The sequence below is a fragment of the Oncorhynchus mykiss genome, chromosome 10 (genome assembly GCF_057628025.1).
Source record: "Oncorhynchus mykiss isolate SJ-2025 chromosome 10, ASM5762802v1, whole genome shotgun sequence".
Taxonomy (NCBI): Eukaryota; Metazoa; Chordata; class Actinopteri; order Salmoniformes; family Salmonidae; genus Oncorhynchus; species Oncorhynchus mykiss.
In genome coordinates this window covers 15,440,629-15,457,500 of record NC_143031.1, presented here as the reverse complement: position 1 = coordinate 15,457,500, position 16,872 = coordinate 15,440,629, and the positions used below count along the sequence as shown (strand labels likewise).

The 16,872-nt window shown below is 43.4% G+C and overlaps 1 protein-coding gene across 7 annotated transcripts in view; it reads right to left on the bottom strand.

The window, feature by feature from the left end:
• Positions 1-16,872, bottom strand: part of LOC110534855 (protein Jade-1) — a 287,817-nt gene that overhangs the window by 235,547 nt on the left and 35,398 nt on the right. For 4 of the 7 annotated variants that reach the window (XM_036989744.2, XM_090185916.1, XM_090185914.1 and 1 more), the window contains 3 exons: positions 16,555-16,627; positions 15,616-15,701; positions 14,113-14,139 (listed from right to left, as the gene is read on the bottom strand). In XM_036989744.2, coding sequence (XP_036845639.1) covers positions 14,113-14,139; positions 15,616-15,701; positions 16,555-16,627 — 186 coding nt within the window. The remainder of the gene's footprint in view (positions 1-14,112; positions 14,140-15,615; positions 15,702-16,554; positions 16,628-16,872) is intronic. The other 3 variants (XM_036989745.2, XM_090185915.1, XM_090185913.1) reach the window with 1 other exon arrangement.

Below are 16,872 nucleotides of genomic sequence, written 5' to 3'. Positions count from 1 at the left end.
GCTACAGTTAGTGCTGCTGCTACAGCTACAGTGCTGCTGCTACAGTTAGTGCTGCTGCTACAGTTAGTGCTGCTGCTACAGTGGTGCTGCTGCTACAGTTAGTGCTGCTGCTACAGTTACAGTGCTGCTGCTACAGTTAGTGCTGCTGCTACAGTTAGTGCTGCTGCTACAGTTAGTGCTGCTTCTACAGTTACAGTGCTGCTGCTACAGTGCTGCTGCTACAGTTAGTGCTGCTGCTACAGCTACAGTGCTGCTGCTACAGTTAGTGCTGCTGCTACAGTTAGTGCTGCTGCTACAGTTAGTGCTGCTGCTACAGTTAGTGCTGCTGCTACATGCTGCTGCTACAGCTACAGTGCTGCTGCTACAGTTAGTGCTGCTGCTACAGTTAGTGCTGCTGCTACAGTTAGTGCTGCTGCTACAGTTAGTGCTGCTGCTACAGTGGTGCTTCTACAGTTACAGTGCTGCTGCTACGGTGCCTCTGCTACGGTGCTGCTGCTACAGCTACAACAGAGACAGAGACAGACAGAGACAGAGAGAGAGAGACAGAGTGAGAGAGAGACAGAGAGAGAAAGAAAGAAAGAGAAAGAAAGAAAGAGAGAGAAAGAAAGAGAGAGAGCCCCATCCTGTGACCTAAGAGGAATGTATCAGATGCTCAACATGCTCTGCTCACACCTAATGTAATGGTACAGGCCTAAACCACACAAAAACAACACTAGACACTTTGGAACACAAAGCTTTTACTATCTCATCCTTGAATACGACACTATAGTGGTAGGCTTGATTACCAACAACGACGAGACAGCCTACAGGGAGGAGGTGAGGGCCCTCGGACACTCAATGTGATGGCCCTCGGACACTCAACTCTTACACTCAATGTCAACAAAACAAAGGAGATGATCGTGGACTTCAGGAAACAGCAGAGGGAGCAGCCACACATCGACGGGACAGTAGTGGAGAAGGTGGAAAGTTTTTTAGTTCCTTGGCGTACACATCACGGACAAACTGAAATGGTCCACCCACACAGACAGTGTGGTGAAGAAGGTGCAGCAGCGCCTCTTCAACCTCAGGAGGCTAAAGAAATTCAGCTTGTCACGAAAAACACAATCGAGAGCATCCTGTCGGGCTGTGTCACCGCCTGGTACAGCAACTGCTCCACCCACAACCGGCAACTGCTCCACCCACAACCGTAAGGCTCTCCAAAGTGTAGTCAGGTCTGCACAACGCATCACCGGGGGCAAACTACCTGCCTTCCTGGACACCTACACCACCCGATGTCACAGGAAGGCCAAAAAGATCATCAAGGACAACAACCACCCGAGCCACTGCCTGTTCATCCCGCTATCATCCAGAAGGCGAGGTCAGTACAGGTGCATCAAAGCAGGGACCGAGAGACTGAAAAACAGCTTCTATCTCAAGGCCATCAGACTGTTAAAACAGCCACCACTAACATTGAGTGGCTGCTGCCAACATACTGACTCAAATCTAGCCACTTGAAAAATTGAGAAATTGATGTAATAAATGTATCACTAGCCACTTTAATAATGGAGAAATTGATGTAATAAATGTATCACTAGCCACATTAAACAATGCCACTGTATATAATGTTTACATACCCTACATTACTCATCTCATATGTATATACACTGTACTCTATACCATCTACTGCATCTTGCCAATGCCGTTCGGCTATCGCTCATTCATATATTTTTATGTACATATTGTTATTTATTCCTTTACACTTGTGTGTAAAAGGTAGTTGTTGTGAAATGGTTAGGTTAGATTACTTGTTAGATATTACTGCATGGTCAGAACTAGAAGCACAAACATTTCGCTACACTCTAAAATACAAGGTCTGAGGTCATCTGCCTTTGGCCTAAAGAGCAGGAACCAGACTTCAAAGAAATTGGAAAAACAGACATTGTCATCCGACAAGAAACTACAAGAAACATGGTATAAAGGAGACGGACCCACTGGTTGCCCTCTAGGTTACAGAGAGGATGTAGTCCCATCCACCAAACTACCAGCTGTGAAACAGGTTATAGACTCAGGGGGTATGCCTAACTTGGTATAGAGCAGACCTAACCCACTATTAAATGAGTCAAAACAGGACAGCTTTACATTTGGATAGATATTAGCTTTACATTTGGATAGATATTAATAAGGAAATACAGTGCCTTGCGAAAGTATTCGGCCCCCTTGAACTTTGCGACCTTTTGCCACATTTCAGGCTTCAAACATAAAGATATAAAACTGTATTTTTTTGTGAAGAATCAACAACAAGTGGGACACAATCATGAAGTGGAACGACATTTATTGGATATTTCAAACTTTTTTAACAAATCAAAAACTGAAAAATTGGGCGTGAAAAATTATTCAGCCCCTTTACTTTCAGTGCAGCAAACTCTCTCCAGAAGTTCAGTGAGGATCTCTGAATGATCCAATGTTGACCTAAATGACTAATGATGATAAATACAATCCACCTGTGTGTAATCAAGTCTCCGTATAAATGCACCTGCACTGTGATAGTCTCAGATGTCCGTAAAAAGCACAGAGAGCATCATGAAGAACAAGGAACACACCAGGCAGGTCCGAGATACTGTTGTGAAGAAGTTTAAAGCCGGATTTGGATACAAAAAGATTTCCCAAGCTTTAAACATCCCAAGGAGCACTGTGCAAGCGATAATATTGAAATGGAAGGAGTATCAGACCACTGCAAATCTACCAAGACCTGGCCGTCCCTCTAAACTTTCAGCTCATACAAGGAGAAGACTGATCAGAGATGCAGCCAAGAGGCCCATGATCACTCTGGATGAACTGCAGAGATCTACAGCTGAGGTGGGAGACTCTGTCCATAGGACAACAATCAGTTGTATATTGCACAAATCTGGCCTTTATGGAAGAGTGGCAAGAAGAAAGCCATTTCTTAAAGATATCCATAAAAAGTGTCGTTTAAAGTTTGCCACAAGCCACCTGGGAGACACACCAAACATGTGGAAGAAGGTGCTCTGGTCAGATGAAACCAAAATTGAACTTTTTGGCAACAATGCAAAACGTTATGTTTGGCGTAAAAGCAACACAGCTGAACACACCATCCCCACTGTCAAACATGGTGGTGGCAGCATCATGGTTTGGGCCTGCTTTTCTTCAGCAGGGACAGGGAAGATGGTTAAAATTGATGGGAAGATGGATGGAGCCAAATACAGGACCATTCTGGAAGAAAACCTGATGGAGTCTGCAAAAGACCTGAGACTGGGACGGAGATTTGTCTTCCAACAAGACAATGATCCAAAACATAAAGCAAAATCTACAATGGAATGGTTCAAAAATAAACATATCCAGGTGTTAGAATGGCCAAGTCAAAGTCCAGACCTGAATCCAATCAAGAATCTTTGGAAAAAACTGAAAACTGCTGTTCACAAATGCTCTCCATCCAACCTCACTGAGCTCGAGCTGTTTTGCAAGGAGGAATGGGAAAAAATGTCAGTCTCTCGATGTGCAAAACTGATAGAGACATACCCCAAGCGACTTACAGCTGTAATCGCAGCAAAAGGTGGCGCTACAAAGTATTAACTTAAAGGGGCTGAATAATTTTGCACGCCCAATTTTTCAGTTTTTGATTTGTTAAAAAAGTTTGAAATATCCAATAAATGTCGTTCCTCTTCATGATTGTGTCCCACTTGTTGTTGATTCTTCACAAAAAAAATACAGTTTTATATCTTTATGTTTGAAGCCTGAAATGTGGCAAAAGGTCGCAAAGTTCAAGGGGGCCGAATACTTTTGCAAGGCACTGTATCTCAACAGATAAACATGTCCTCATGTGTGCAACCAATATCCCCCCCCCCACAAAAAAAAATGGCCATACTTTAACAATGACAGCTGCTCCATCCTGAAGGGGGAGATCAACCATTTCCACGCTAAGGGACGTGTGCTAGTCTGTGGCGACCTAAATGCCAGAACTGGACAAGAACCTGACAACCTCAGCACAAAGGGGGACAAACACCTACAGTTGAAGTCAGAAGTTTACATACACTTAGGTTTAAGTCATTAAAACTCGCTTTTCAACCACTCCACAAATTTCTTGTTAACAAACTGTAGTTTTGGCAATTAGGTTAGGACATCTACTTTGTGCATGACACAAGTCATTTTTCCAACAATTGTTTACAGACAGATTATTTCACTTATAATTCACTGCATCACAATTCCAGTGGGTCAGAAGTTGACTGTACCTTTAATCAGCTTGGAAAATTCCAGAAAATGATGTCATGGCTTTAGAAGCTTCTGATAGGCAAATTGACATAATTTGAGACAATTGGAGGTGGATGTATTTCAAGGCCTACTTTCAAACTCAGTGCCTCTTTGCTTGACATCATGGGAAAATCAAAATAAATCAGCCAATACCTCAGAAAAATATTGCAGACCTCCACAAGTCTGGTTCATCCTTGGGAGCAATTTTCAAAAGCCTGAAAGTACCACGTTCATCTGTACAAACAATAGTATGCAAGTATAAACACCATGGGACCAAGCAGCCATCATACCGCTCAGGAAGGAGACGTGTTCTGTCTCCTAGAGATGAATGTACTTTGGTGCAAAAAGTGCAAATCAATCCCAGAACAACAGCAAAGGACCTTGTGAAGATGCTGGAGGAAACAGGTACAAAAGTATCTATATCCACAGTAAAACGAGTCCTATATCGACATAACCTGAAAGGCACCTCAGCAAGGAAGAAGACACTGCTCCAAAACCGCCATAAAAAAGCCAGACTACGGTTTGCAACTGCACATGGGGACAAAGATTGTACTTTTTGGAGAAATGTCCTCTGGTCTGATGAAACAAAAATAGAACTGTTTGGCCATAATGACCATCGTTATGTTTGGAGGGAAACGGGGGAGGCTTGCAAGCCAAAGAACTCCATCCCAACCATGAAGCACGGGGGTGGCAGCATCATGTTGTGGGGGTGCTTTGCTGCAGGAGGGACTGGTGCACTTCACAAAATAGATGGCATCATGAGGTAGGAAAATTAAGTGAAATATATATTGAAGCAACATCTCAAGACATCAGTCAGGAAGTTAAAGCTTGATCACAAATGGGTCTTCCAAATAGACAATGACCCCAAGGATATTTCCAAAGTTGTGGCAAAATGGCTTAAGGACAACAAAGTCAAGGTATTGGAGTGGATATCACAAAGCCCTGACATCAATCCTATAGAAAATTTGTGGGCAGAACAGAAAAATCATGCACAAGCAAGGAGGCCTACAAACTCAGTTACACCAGCTCTGTCAGGGGGAATGGTCACCCCCAAAGCCAATTCTTCCTTTGGCCGCTTTTCCTTCCAGTTCTCTGCTGCCAATGACTGGAACGAACTGCAAAAATCTCTGAAGCTGGAGACTATTACCTCTCTCACTAGCTTTAAGCACCAGCTGTCTTTCTCCTTTGCACCCCAGTATGTCTACCAGAGGTCAACCGATTAATCGGAATGGCCGATTTATTAGGGACGATTTCAAGTTTTCATAACAATCGGAAATCTGTATTTTTGGACACTGCTTTTTTTTACACCTTTATTTAACTGGTAAAGTCAGTTAAGAACACATTCTTATTTTCAATGACGGCCTAGAAACGGTGGGTTAACTGCCTCGTTCAGGGGTAGAACGACAGATTTTCACCTTGTCAGCTCAGGGATTCAATCTTGCAACCTTACAGTTAACTAGTCCAACGCTCCAACCACCTGCCTCTCATTGCACTCCATGAGGAGCCTGACTGTTAAGCGAATGCAGTAAGCCAAGGTACAGTGGGGCAAAAAAAGTATTTAGTCAGCCACCAATTGTGCAAGTTCTCCCACTTAAAAAGATGAGAGAGGCCTGTAATTTTCATCATAGGTACACTTCAACTACAAAAATAGAATAAAAAAATCCAGAAAATCACATTGTAGGATTTTTAATGAATTTATTTGCAAATTATGGTGGAAAATAAGTATTTGGTCAATAACATAAGTCTATCTCAATACTTTGTTATATACCCTTTGTTGGCAATGACAGAAGTCAAACGTTTTCTGTAAGTCTTCACAAGGTTTTCACACACTGTTGCTGGTATTTTGGCCGATTCCTCTATGCAGATCTCCTCTAGAGCAGTGATGTTTTGGGGCTGTTGCTGGGCAACACGGACTTTCAACTCCCTCCAAAGATTTTCTATGGGGTTGAGATCTGGAGACTGGCTAGGCCACACGGATCAGTCGTCCTGGTCCCTTTGCAGAAAAACAGCCCCAAAGCATGATGTTTCCACCCCCATGCTTCACAGTAGGTATGGTGTTCTTTGGATGCAACTCAGCATTTTTTGTCCTCCAAACACAACGAGTTGAGTTTGTACCAAAAAGTTATATTTTGGTTTCATCTGACCACATGACATTCTCCCAATCTTCTTCTGGATCATCCAAATGCTCTCTAGCAAACTTCAGACGGGCCTGGACATGTACTGGCTTAAGCAGGGGGACACGTCTGGCACTGCAGGATTTGAGTCCCTGACGGCGTGGTGTGTTACTGATGGTAGGCTTTGTTACTTTGGTCCCAGCTCTCTGCAGGTCATTCACTAGGTCCCCCCGTGTGGTTCTGGGATTTTTGCTCACCGTTCTTGTGATCATTTTGACCCCACGGGGAAAGATCTTGCATGGAGCCCCCGATCGCGGGAGGTTATCAGTGGTCTTGTATGTCTTCCATTTCCTAATAATTGCTCCCACAGTTGATTTCTTCAAACCAAGCTGCTTACCTATTGCAGATTCAGTCTTCCCAGCCTGGTGCAGGTCTACAATTTTGTTTATGGTGTCCTTTGACAGCTCTTTGGTCTTGGCCATAGTGGAGTTTGGAGTGTGACTGTTTGAGGTTGTGGACAGGTGTCTTTTATACTGATAACAAGTTCAAACAGGTGCCATTAATACAGGTAACGAGTGGAGGACAGAGGAGCCTCTTAAAGAAGAAGTTACAGGTCTGTGAGAGCCAGAAATCTTGCTTGTTTGTAGGTGACCAAATACTTATTTTCCACCATAATTTGCAAATAAATTTATTAAAAATCCTACAATGTGATTTTCTGGATTTTTTTTCTCATTTTGTCTGTCATAGCTGAAGTGTACCTATGATGAAAATTACAGGCCTCTCGCATCTTTTTAAGTAGGTGAACTTGCACAATTGGTGGCTGACTAAATAATTTTTTGCCCCACTGTATACAAATTGATGGAAAGCGGTGTTGGGGGGAAAAACACACGCCATTATAAAATGCATGAACACAAACAACAAGTGTGCGTGCGGTTAAAATTGGCAAAAAACACATTTATTTCCATAGAGTTTAAGCCCCACCCTCTTTAACATATATATCAACAAATTGGCGAGGGCACTAGAACAGTCTGCAGCACCCGCCCTCACCGCCCTCAAATGTCTACTGTTTGTTAATGATCTGGTGCTTCTGTCACCAACCAAGGAGGGCCTAGAGAAGCACCTAGATATTATGCACAGATTCTGTCAGACCTGGTGTTCCAAAAAAAGGTCCAGTCACCAGGATCACAAATACAAATTACTTCTAGACACAGTTGCCTTAGAACACACAAAAAACTACACATACAGTGCCTTGCGAAAGTATTCGGCCCCCTTGAACTTTGCGACCTTTTGCCACATTTCAGGCTTCAAACATAAAGATATAAAACTGTATTTTTTTGTGAAGAATCAACAACAAGTGGGACACAATCATGAAGTGGAACGACATTTATTGGATATTTCAAACTTTTTTAACAAATCAAAAACTGAAAAATTGGGCGTGCAAAATTATTCAGCCCCTTTACTTTAAGTGCAGCAAACTCTCTCCAGAAGTTCAGTGAGGATCTCTGAATAATCCAATGTTGACCTAAATGACTAATGATGATAAATACAATCCACCTGTGTGTAATCAAGTCTCCGTATAAATGCACCTGCACTGTGATAGTCTCAGAGGTCCGTTAAAAGCGCAGAGAGCATCATGAAGAACAAGGAACACACCAGGCAGGTCCGAGATACTGTTGTGAAGAAGTTTAAAGCCGGATTTGGATACAAAAAGATTTCCCAAGCTTCAAACATCCCAAGGAGCACTGTGCAAGCGATTATATTGAAATGGAAGGAGTATCAGACCACTGCAAATCTACCAAGACCTGGCCGTCCCTCTAAACTTTCAGCTCATACAAGGAAAGACTGATCAGAGATGCAGCCAAGAGGCCCATGATCACTCTGGATGAACTGCAGAGATCTAGAGCTGAGGTGGGAGACTCTGTCCATAGGACAACAATCAGTCGTATATTGCACAAATCTGGCCTTTATGGAAGAGTGGCAAGAAGAAAGCCATTTCTTAAAGATAGCCATAAAAAGTGTTGTTTAAAGTTTGCCACAAGCCACCTGGGAGACACACCAAACATGTGGAAGAAGGTGCTCTGGTCAGATGAAACCAAAATTGAACTTTTTGGCAACAATGCAAAACGTTATGTTTGGCGTAAAAGCAACACAGCTCATCACCCTGAACACACCAACCCCACTGTCAAACATGGTGGTGGCAGCATCATGGTTTGGGCCTGCTTTTCTTCAGCAGGGACAGGGAAGATGGTTAAAATTGATGGGAAGATGGATGGAGCCAAATACAGGACCATTCTGGAAGAAAACCTGATGGAGTCTGCAAAAGACCTGAGACTGGCACGGAGATTTGTCTTCCAACAAGACAATGATCCAAAACACAAAGCAAAATCTACAATGGAATGGTTCAAAAATAAACATATCCAGGTGTTAGAATGGCCAAGTCAAAGTCCAGACCTGAATCCAATCGAGAATCTGTGGAAAGAACTGAAAACTGCTGTTCACAAATGCTCTCCATCCAACCTCACTGAGCTCGAGCTGTTTTGCAAGGAGGAATGGGAAAAAATGTCAGTCTCTCGATATGCAAAACTGATAGAGACATACCCCAAGCGACTTACAGCTGTAATCGCAGCAAAAGGTGGCGCTACAAAGTATTAACTGAATAATTTTGCACGCCCAATTTTTCAGTTTTTGATTTGTTAAAAAGGTTTGAAATATCCAATAAATGTCGTTCCACTTCATGATTGTGTCCCACTTGTTGTTGATTCTTCACAAAAAAATACAGTTTTATATCTTTATGTTTGAAGCCTGAAATGTGGCAAAAGGTCGCAAAGTTCAAGGGGGCCGAATACTTTCGCAAGGCACTGTACCTCGGCCTAAACATCAGCGCCACAGGTAACTTCCACAAAGCTGTGAACGATCTGAGGGACAAGGCAAGAAGGGAATTCTATGCCATCAAAAGGAACATAACATTTGACATACGACAAAAAATACTTGAATCAGTTGTAGAACCCATTTCCCTTCATGGTTGTGGGGTCTGGGGTCGCTCACCAACCAAGAATTCACTAAATGGGACAAACGCCAAATTTAGACTCTGCATGCAGAATTCTGCAAAAACATCCTCTGTGTACAACGTAAAACACCAAATAATGCATGCAGAGCAGAATTAGGCCGATACCCGCTAATTATCAAAATCTAGAAAAGAGACGTTAAATTCTACAACCACCTCCTGATCCCTCCCGTCTCAGCCTCCAGTATTTATGCTGCAGTAGTTTATGTGTCGGGGGGCCAGGGTCAGTCTGTTATATCTGGAGTATTTCTCCTGTCTTATCCGGTGTCCTATGTAAATTTAAGTATGCTCTCTCTAATTCTCTCTTTCTTTCTTTCTCGCTCTCTCTCTCTCTCGGAGGACCTGAGCCCTAGGACCATGCCTCAGGACTACCTGGCATGATGACTCCTTGCTGTCCCCAGTCCACCTGGCCGTGCTGCTGCTCCAGTTTCAACTGTTCTGCCTGCGGCTATGGAACACTGACCTGTTCACCAGACGTGCTACCTGTCCCAGACCTACTGTTTTCAACTCTCTAGAGACAGCAGGAGCGGTAGAGATACTCTCAATGATCGGCTATGAAAAGCCAACTGACATTTACTCCTGAGGTGCTGACCTGTTGCACCCTCGACAACTACTGTGATTATTATTATTTGACCATTTATGAACATTTGAACATCTTGGCCATGTTCTGTTATAATCTCCACCCGGCACAGCCATAAGAGGACTGGCCACCCCTCATAGCCTGGTTCCTCTCTAGGTTTCTTCCTAGGTTTTGGCCTTTCTAGGGAGTTTTTCCTAGCCACCGTGCTTCTACACCTCCATTGCTTGCTGTTTGGGGTTTTAGGCTGGGTTTCTGTACAGCACTTTGATATATCGGCTGATGTAAGAAGGGCTATATAAATACATTTGATTTGATTTAAAAGGAAGCGGTTCCCAAACCTTCCATAACAAAAGCCATCACCTACAGAGAAATTAATCTGGAGAAGAGCTGTTCCCTACCCCCAAATTCCACATCCAGTTCCACACAAAAACCCACACTGCCCATCTTCCATATCCAGCATGATGAGCAGTAATGAAGCCCCCAGGGTATGGGTTAATACCATTTCACTTTCCTCAATGCTTCTCTATTGAGTTATGGAATTGACTGAATTAAAATTAAATTGACCAACCCTGGACACCCCACATGGTTCTAGAGAAGGCAGCACCCTCCCCCCTCCCCATCCCTGGCCACTCCAGAGCATCAGTTGGGAGTGGAGTCTCAGTCACCGGACACATCTGACCTTCCCTCGTCACCAGGACCGTCACCTGGACCGTCACCTGGACCGTCTTGGCGTCAGGACTCACCACAGCAGTGGCCAAGGAAGAGGCCAGGCCCAGGAGCCTCCACTCCACACGGCCGGCAAAACCAGAGTTTTATGGAATGTCATAAGGAACGAGACAGAGAAAATAAAATTCCCTCTTTTCCCAAGACATCAGACTCCAACTGGAAAGCTTCCCTGCCTGATGTTCTTCCAGTAACTTTTCTTCTATATTTAAAAGGGAGTTCTTGGACATAGAACAGAGTATGGGCCGGGGCAGGCAGGAGAGACAGACCGACTGAAAATGAGAGCGGGAACCGCATGCTCAGCGCGCTCTGAACCATCCCTGAGATCAGGTCGGGAAAGTCCGCCCTTCCCTGTTCCGAGGCAAAGTTATTCCCTCTGGAGAGGCAGGGAGGATTTCCACAGGCTTGCTGGATAACCCCAAGATCACGATGGATGTGATGAGTGGGCAGAAAGATCAGCTAGGCTATAGCTAAATGCTATCCTTTGAGTAACACTCCCTGAACAGAAGCACAGAAGAGCATGTAAAGCATAAAAGCCAGTCACTCTTATGCATGGACAATATAGCCAGCCTACCATTTCGTTATGCTGTGTCTTTGTGAAATGTATATCTGTAACAAACACACACACACACACATATTCGGAAAGTATTCAGACCCCTTGACTTTTTCCACATTTTGTTACGTTACAGCCTTATTCTAAAATTGATTAAATAAAACATTTTCCTCAATCAACACACAATACCCCATTATGACAAAGCGAAAACAGGTTGAGACATTTAAAAAAAAAAAATCTAATAATATTTCTTAAAAATAAAAAACAGAAATACCTTATTTGCTTAAGTATTCAGATCCTTTGCTATGAGACTTGAAATTGATCTCAGGTGCATCCTGTTTCCCTTGATCATCTTTGAGATGTTTCTATAACTTGATTGGAGTCCACTTGGGGTAAATTCAATTGATTGGACATGATTTGGAAAGGCACAAACCTGTCTATATAAGATCCCACAGTTGACAGTGCATATCAGAGCAAAAACTGTAGAGCTCCGATGACAGGATTGTGTCGAGGCACAGATCTGTGGAAGGGTATCAAAAGATTTATGCAGCATCAAAGGTCTCCAAGAACAGTGGCCTCCATCATTCTTAAATGGAAGGAGTTTGGAACCACCAAGACTCTTCCAAACTGTACATTTACAGTGCATTCAGATCCTATTCAGACCCCTTGACCTTTTCCACATTTTGTTACATTAGTTGTTACGTTACGTTAGTTGTTACGTTACGTTAGTTGTTACGTTACATTAGTTGTTACGTTACGTTAGTTGTTACGTTACAGCCTAATTCTAAAATGTATTAAATTGTCGTCGTCGTCGTCGTCCCCAATCAACCTACACACAATACCTCATCATATCAAAGCAAAAACAGGTTTAGACAATTTAGCAAACATATTAAAAATGTTAAACTGAAATATCATATTTATATAAATATTCAGACCCTTTACTGAGAACTTTGTTGAAGCACATTTGGCAGCATTTACTGCCTCAAATCTTCTTGGGTATGACGCTACAAGCTTGGTACACCTGTATTTGGGGAGTTTCTCCCATTCTTTCTGCAGATCCTCTCAAGCTCTGTCAGGTTGGATGGGGAGCATCACTGCATAGCTATTTTCAGGTCTCTCCAGAGATGTTCGATCAGGTTCAAGTCCGGCCTCTGGCTGGGCCACTCAAGGACATTCAGAGACTTGTCCCAAAGCCACTACTGCGTTGTCTTGGCTGTGTGCTTAAGGTTGTTGTCCTGTTGGAAGGTGAACCACCAGGCTGTGTAAGGGCTATTTGACCAAGAAGGAAGGTGATGAGTGCTGCATCAGATGACCTGGACTCCACAATCACCCGACCTCAACCCAATTGAGATGGTTTGAGATGAGTTGGCCCGCAGAGGAAGGAAAAGCAGCCAACAAGTGCTCAGCATATGTGGGAACTCCTTCAAGACTTTTGGAAAAGCATTCCAGGTGACTACCTCATGAAGCTGGTTGAGAGAATTCCAAGAGTGTGCAAAGCTGTCATCAAGGCAAAGAGTGGCATTCTGATTTGTTTAACACTTTTTTGGTTTACTACATGATTCTATATGTGTTATTTCATAGTTTTGATGTCTTCACTATTATTATACAATGTAGAAAATAGTAAAAATAACAAAAAGGTGTCCAAACTTGAGTGGTAGTGTGTATATATTTTTTTACATTTCAGTCTCATTACTGTAACATTTTATCTCTGAAATGAGCCCATTTAGTCTTCTTCAGTTAACTACAGGCTTCTTCACAACCCGCTGTGAATGATAGTTGACTGAGAAATGCTGTTCTATTCACTTTAATTGCAAGCCTCATTCAAAGGTCATGTCATTCAGTACCACAGTAGCCTCCCTCAATTACAGCTCCCTTTGACTGCACGCTCAATTCAGACAGATTGCAAATGCGAATGTCATCCCTCTCCGACATTCAAGTATTAAAAAATGGGTCAAAGAGACAAAGGTACAACAATGAACAAATATCCCACATAGCACAGGGAATGAAAAAAATCAGCATTCGTAGTATTGCGACACTGTCTGTATTTTTAAATGGCATTGAAAAGGCAAAATGGCCTACTTAATCTGCACAGATGGGAGAACATGAGTCTGGTCTACCTTTTAACCCAATATGAAGCGTCAGTGCTAAGGTATGCCAACTCAACCGGCCCATAAATTATGGCCTGCTAAATACATGAGGCCATATTAGAGTTGATTGCACCACAAATGTAGGCCTAAGATGGCAAAATGCTGCAGATATGTCCAATGTCAAGTTAAAAATCTTCCCTTTCTGCTTTTCTGGTGAACATTTCTTCTCAGATTAAGTTACTCTGAAAAGTTGCTGAAGTTCTTTAAAACGGCTTTTAAATGAAAACTCTGTTCCCTTGAATAGTTCCCAATGTCCTTGAGAGTGGACGGTGCAGCAATAACACAGAATTGGCTGTGGGAGCATCTTATCAGAAAGAAACATGGAGTGGAGTTTTTTATGCATCAATTCGGCATGCAGAGCCAGCAGCATCAACATTGGGGCACTTTACCCCTACAGATACCAGGTCCTTGGTAAAAACCTAGATTGCTGCTTTGAAGTGCAGGACAAAGTAAAAAAGACGCTGTTTGTGACTTTCTCTCGCTCCCTCTTCCTCACTATCCTTCTCTCTCACTTAGCAAAAAAAAAAATCCCAGTCAAAGCTGCCCACGCCACCCAGGTATCCAACCATCAGATCCGCTGCCATGAATATCACGGAAGACTGCAGAGTAAAATAGGGGTGCCACACATGACCGAGAAACAAACACACACTGCCAGATTGGATGCTCATAAGTATTTTAGTTTTTACCAGTGAGTGTGTCTTGGTTGCCAGCTCCTGAGAACAGAGAAGAGAACAGTGAATGCAGGCTTCTCATCCATCTCGTCTTCTTGGCTCCGGTTGGGTTTGAGATGAAAGCCCCCGCACCCCTTCTCTCCTCTCTCAGGCAGTCCCTGTGTGTGCAAGTTTCACACCTGCATACTATGCAAAGGCAACTTTCTTCCTCTGGATGTAGAGTAGGAGATATCTTGTTTCCTAATACCAGTCATTCTCGAGTACAGCTCTGCTATGAAAAACCACCAAGTACATATTAAAACCGTCACAGAAAGGTTTGGAAACTGAACCCTACAGAGCCCTGAGAAAGAAATATTACGCATATTAAACAGAATCCCACCTATGTACCATGACCAAGACAAACAATCCTTCATCAGGCATTACTCCACTAAATATCAACCGGATTATTTACAAGTCCTCACTCAGACGACAGATTCACTGTCAAACACAGGAGAACACATTGTTTCATCATTCCATTTCCCTGTTTTAGCCAGCAGCTATTTCTCAAGCGGTAAATAAGCAAAGTTCCCCAAAGAATCACCAATGAACATGAGCCATATGAATAAAAACATGAAAAAGTCAGGCTGTACTACAAGTCTGAGGAAAGGTTCCGTGTGCCCATGCCAATGTTGGTAATGTGGTGACAACTGTCACAGCATACTCCGGAGACACAACAAAGGGATCTCACTAAAGCCTCGGTTTTGATTTGTCAAAACCAGTAACAACACGACTGGTTTACACTGCATCCTTGCTCCAGACTAATCTAAGGAAGTACACTTCAAATCAAATCCCTCTGACACGATGACAAGATCCTTGGAAATATAGCCTACTGTAGTAGTTTGAAAGTAGAAAAAATAATATTTATATAGTTCATATACTTATTTATGGAGAGCTCAAAAGTCTCCTTCCTTCTTATAACAGACCAGTGCAAGCGTAGTTAGGGCCTACTTCACATACCATCCTCCACACTTACCTAGCCAAATGTCTGAAGCAACAAGTAACAGGGCTCAACTTTGACTGAGCTTGAATTGAACACCGACCCTAATCTACTGCAGTAACAAACACGTCATTACCATACTGTCTGTATCATACTGTCATTATCCTCAGTGGATTATCATTTTGTCCTCGCTTCAATGAATCCACCACACCATAATCACCAGTAAACTGATGAGGACATCATTGACCATCATCCCACCACCATTACAGCAACAGACTCACACCATAATCAGCAATCAGTCACGTTATCATTAACTCATGCGACGTAATCACCAGTCAGTAAATTGTGTACAGTAAGGATATCCAATCAGTCACGCCATAAACTCAATGTAACTCACACAACATACTCGTCAGTCGGTCGGTCGGTCGGACAGTCAGTCAGTCAGTCACACTGTGGGCCCTGGTGAAAAGTAATGCACTATAGGGTGCTATTTGGGACACACCCAGTGAGTTGTATACAATATGGAGTGGGCAGCCACTCACCTCAGAGGGTTTATTGTGCGCCTGTCTGACCCAGGTGCTGCTGGTCCCTGTGTTCTTGGAGGACTTGGACCAGGAGGTCACTTGACCTGCAGACAATGACAGTTACATTTCAGATTTACATGTTTTTAGCATCCATTTACCTTATCCTTCAATTAGAAACATGATAACCCATGTTTAACAGATGCAGGCTAGCCTGGGCATCATCCCATGTCAATAAGCCATTGTAGACTAGAGTGACTGGCCTGTTAATAGCACTCAGATGCACTGATTGTTCAGGGAGCATCGAGCAGTATAGCCCCCCGGCACATGGCCCAGAGCTATGGCCACTGGTCCAGCTGTAGGAGTTGCCGTAGGCACACATTTCAGATCAGATTACCTCTCCCAATCATGAATTAATCCAATTAGGGATGAAAGAATTCAAACCTGGCCTAAGAGGTAATTTCACCATTCACAACCATACATTGGTCAATCACTTGGCCACCACTATAGTGGCTCACAGTGACCAGTCAGTCAGTCAGTCACAGTGATGCAGCGATGCAGGCATAAACATCTGGACACTGGCTCTCTCGGTCTTTGATCTGAGCCCAAGCCACTTCAAAGAGGCAGGGATGCAGCGTACAGAGAAAACAAGACGACAGGAAGCAGAATATGGGAGTAGTAGAGAGAGGAGGCCAGGCTAGTGACTGTTCCTGCTATGGGATGCGTCTCAAACGTCATCCTAGTCCCAACCGTGGGCCCACAGGGTGTTGCTGCTGAGGGTTTTCTCTTCAAGGCCTGTTGTAGTCCAAGTACTGTACAGTTCTCATGGCTCACTCCTGACTAATTAGTCTCCAATGGTGACAATCCCTCCCTCTCCATTTTTCTCTCTCCATCAGCCCCTCCCTCAGTCTCTATTTTCCACCCCTGTCCCTTTCATCATCTCTAACTAAATCAACTCACTGCCAGTGGTGTCCGTGGTGTCCGAGTCATTGCTACTGCTGGAGTATTTTCTCCTCTTCGTCTCCCTCTCCATCTGTAAGGGAAGAAGGAAAACAATCAGCGACACATCAGCAGCAATTACAGTACAGGGCTGGCTATGGTTACTACACTGCTATAGAGTCAAACTAGGCCTCTGTGGGTGAGGTAGTTAGCCTATAGCACAGGGGAAGGGTGTGACTGAGGATATCTGCTCTGTAGATATGCATGTCTGATTCCCCATCCATCCACAGAGAGAATGGAGTACAGTGAGTCGGGAAAGAGAAGCACTAGAGGAAAAAG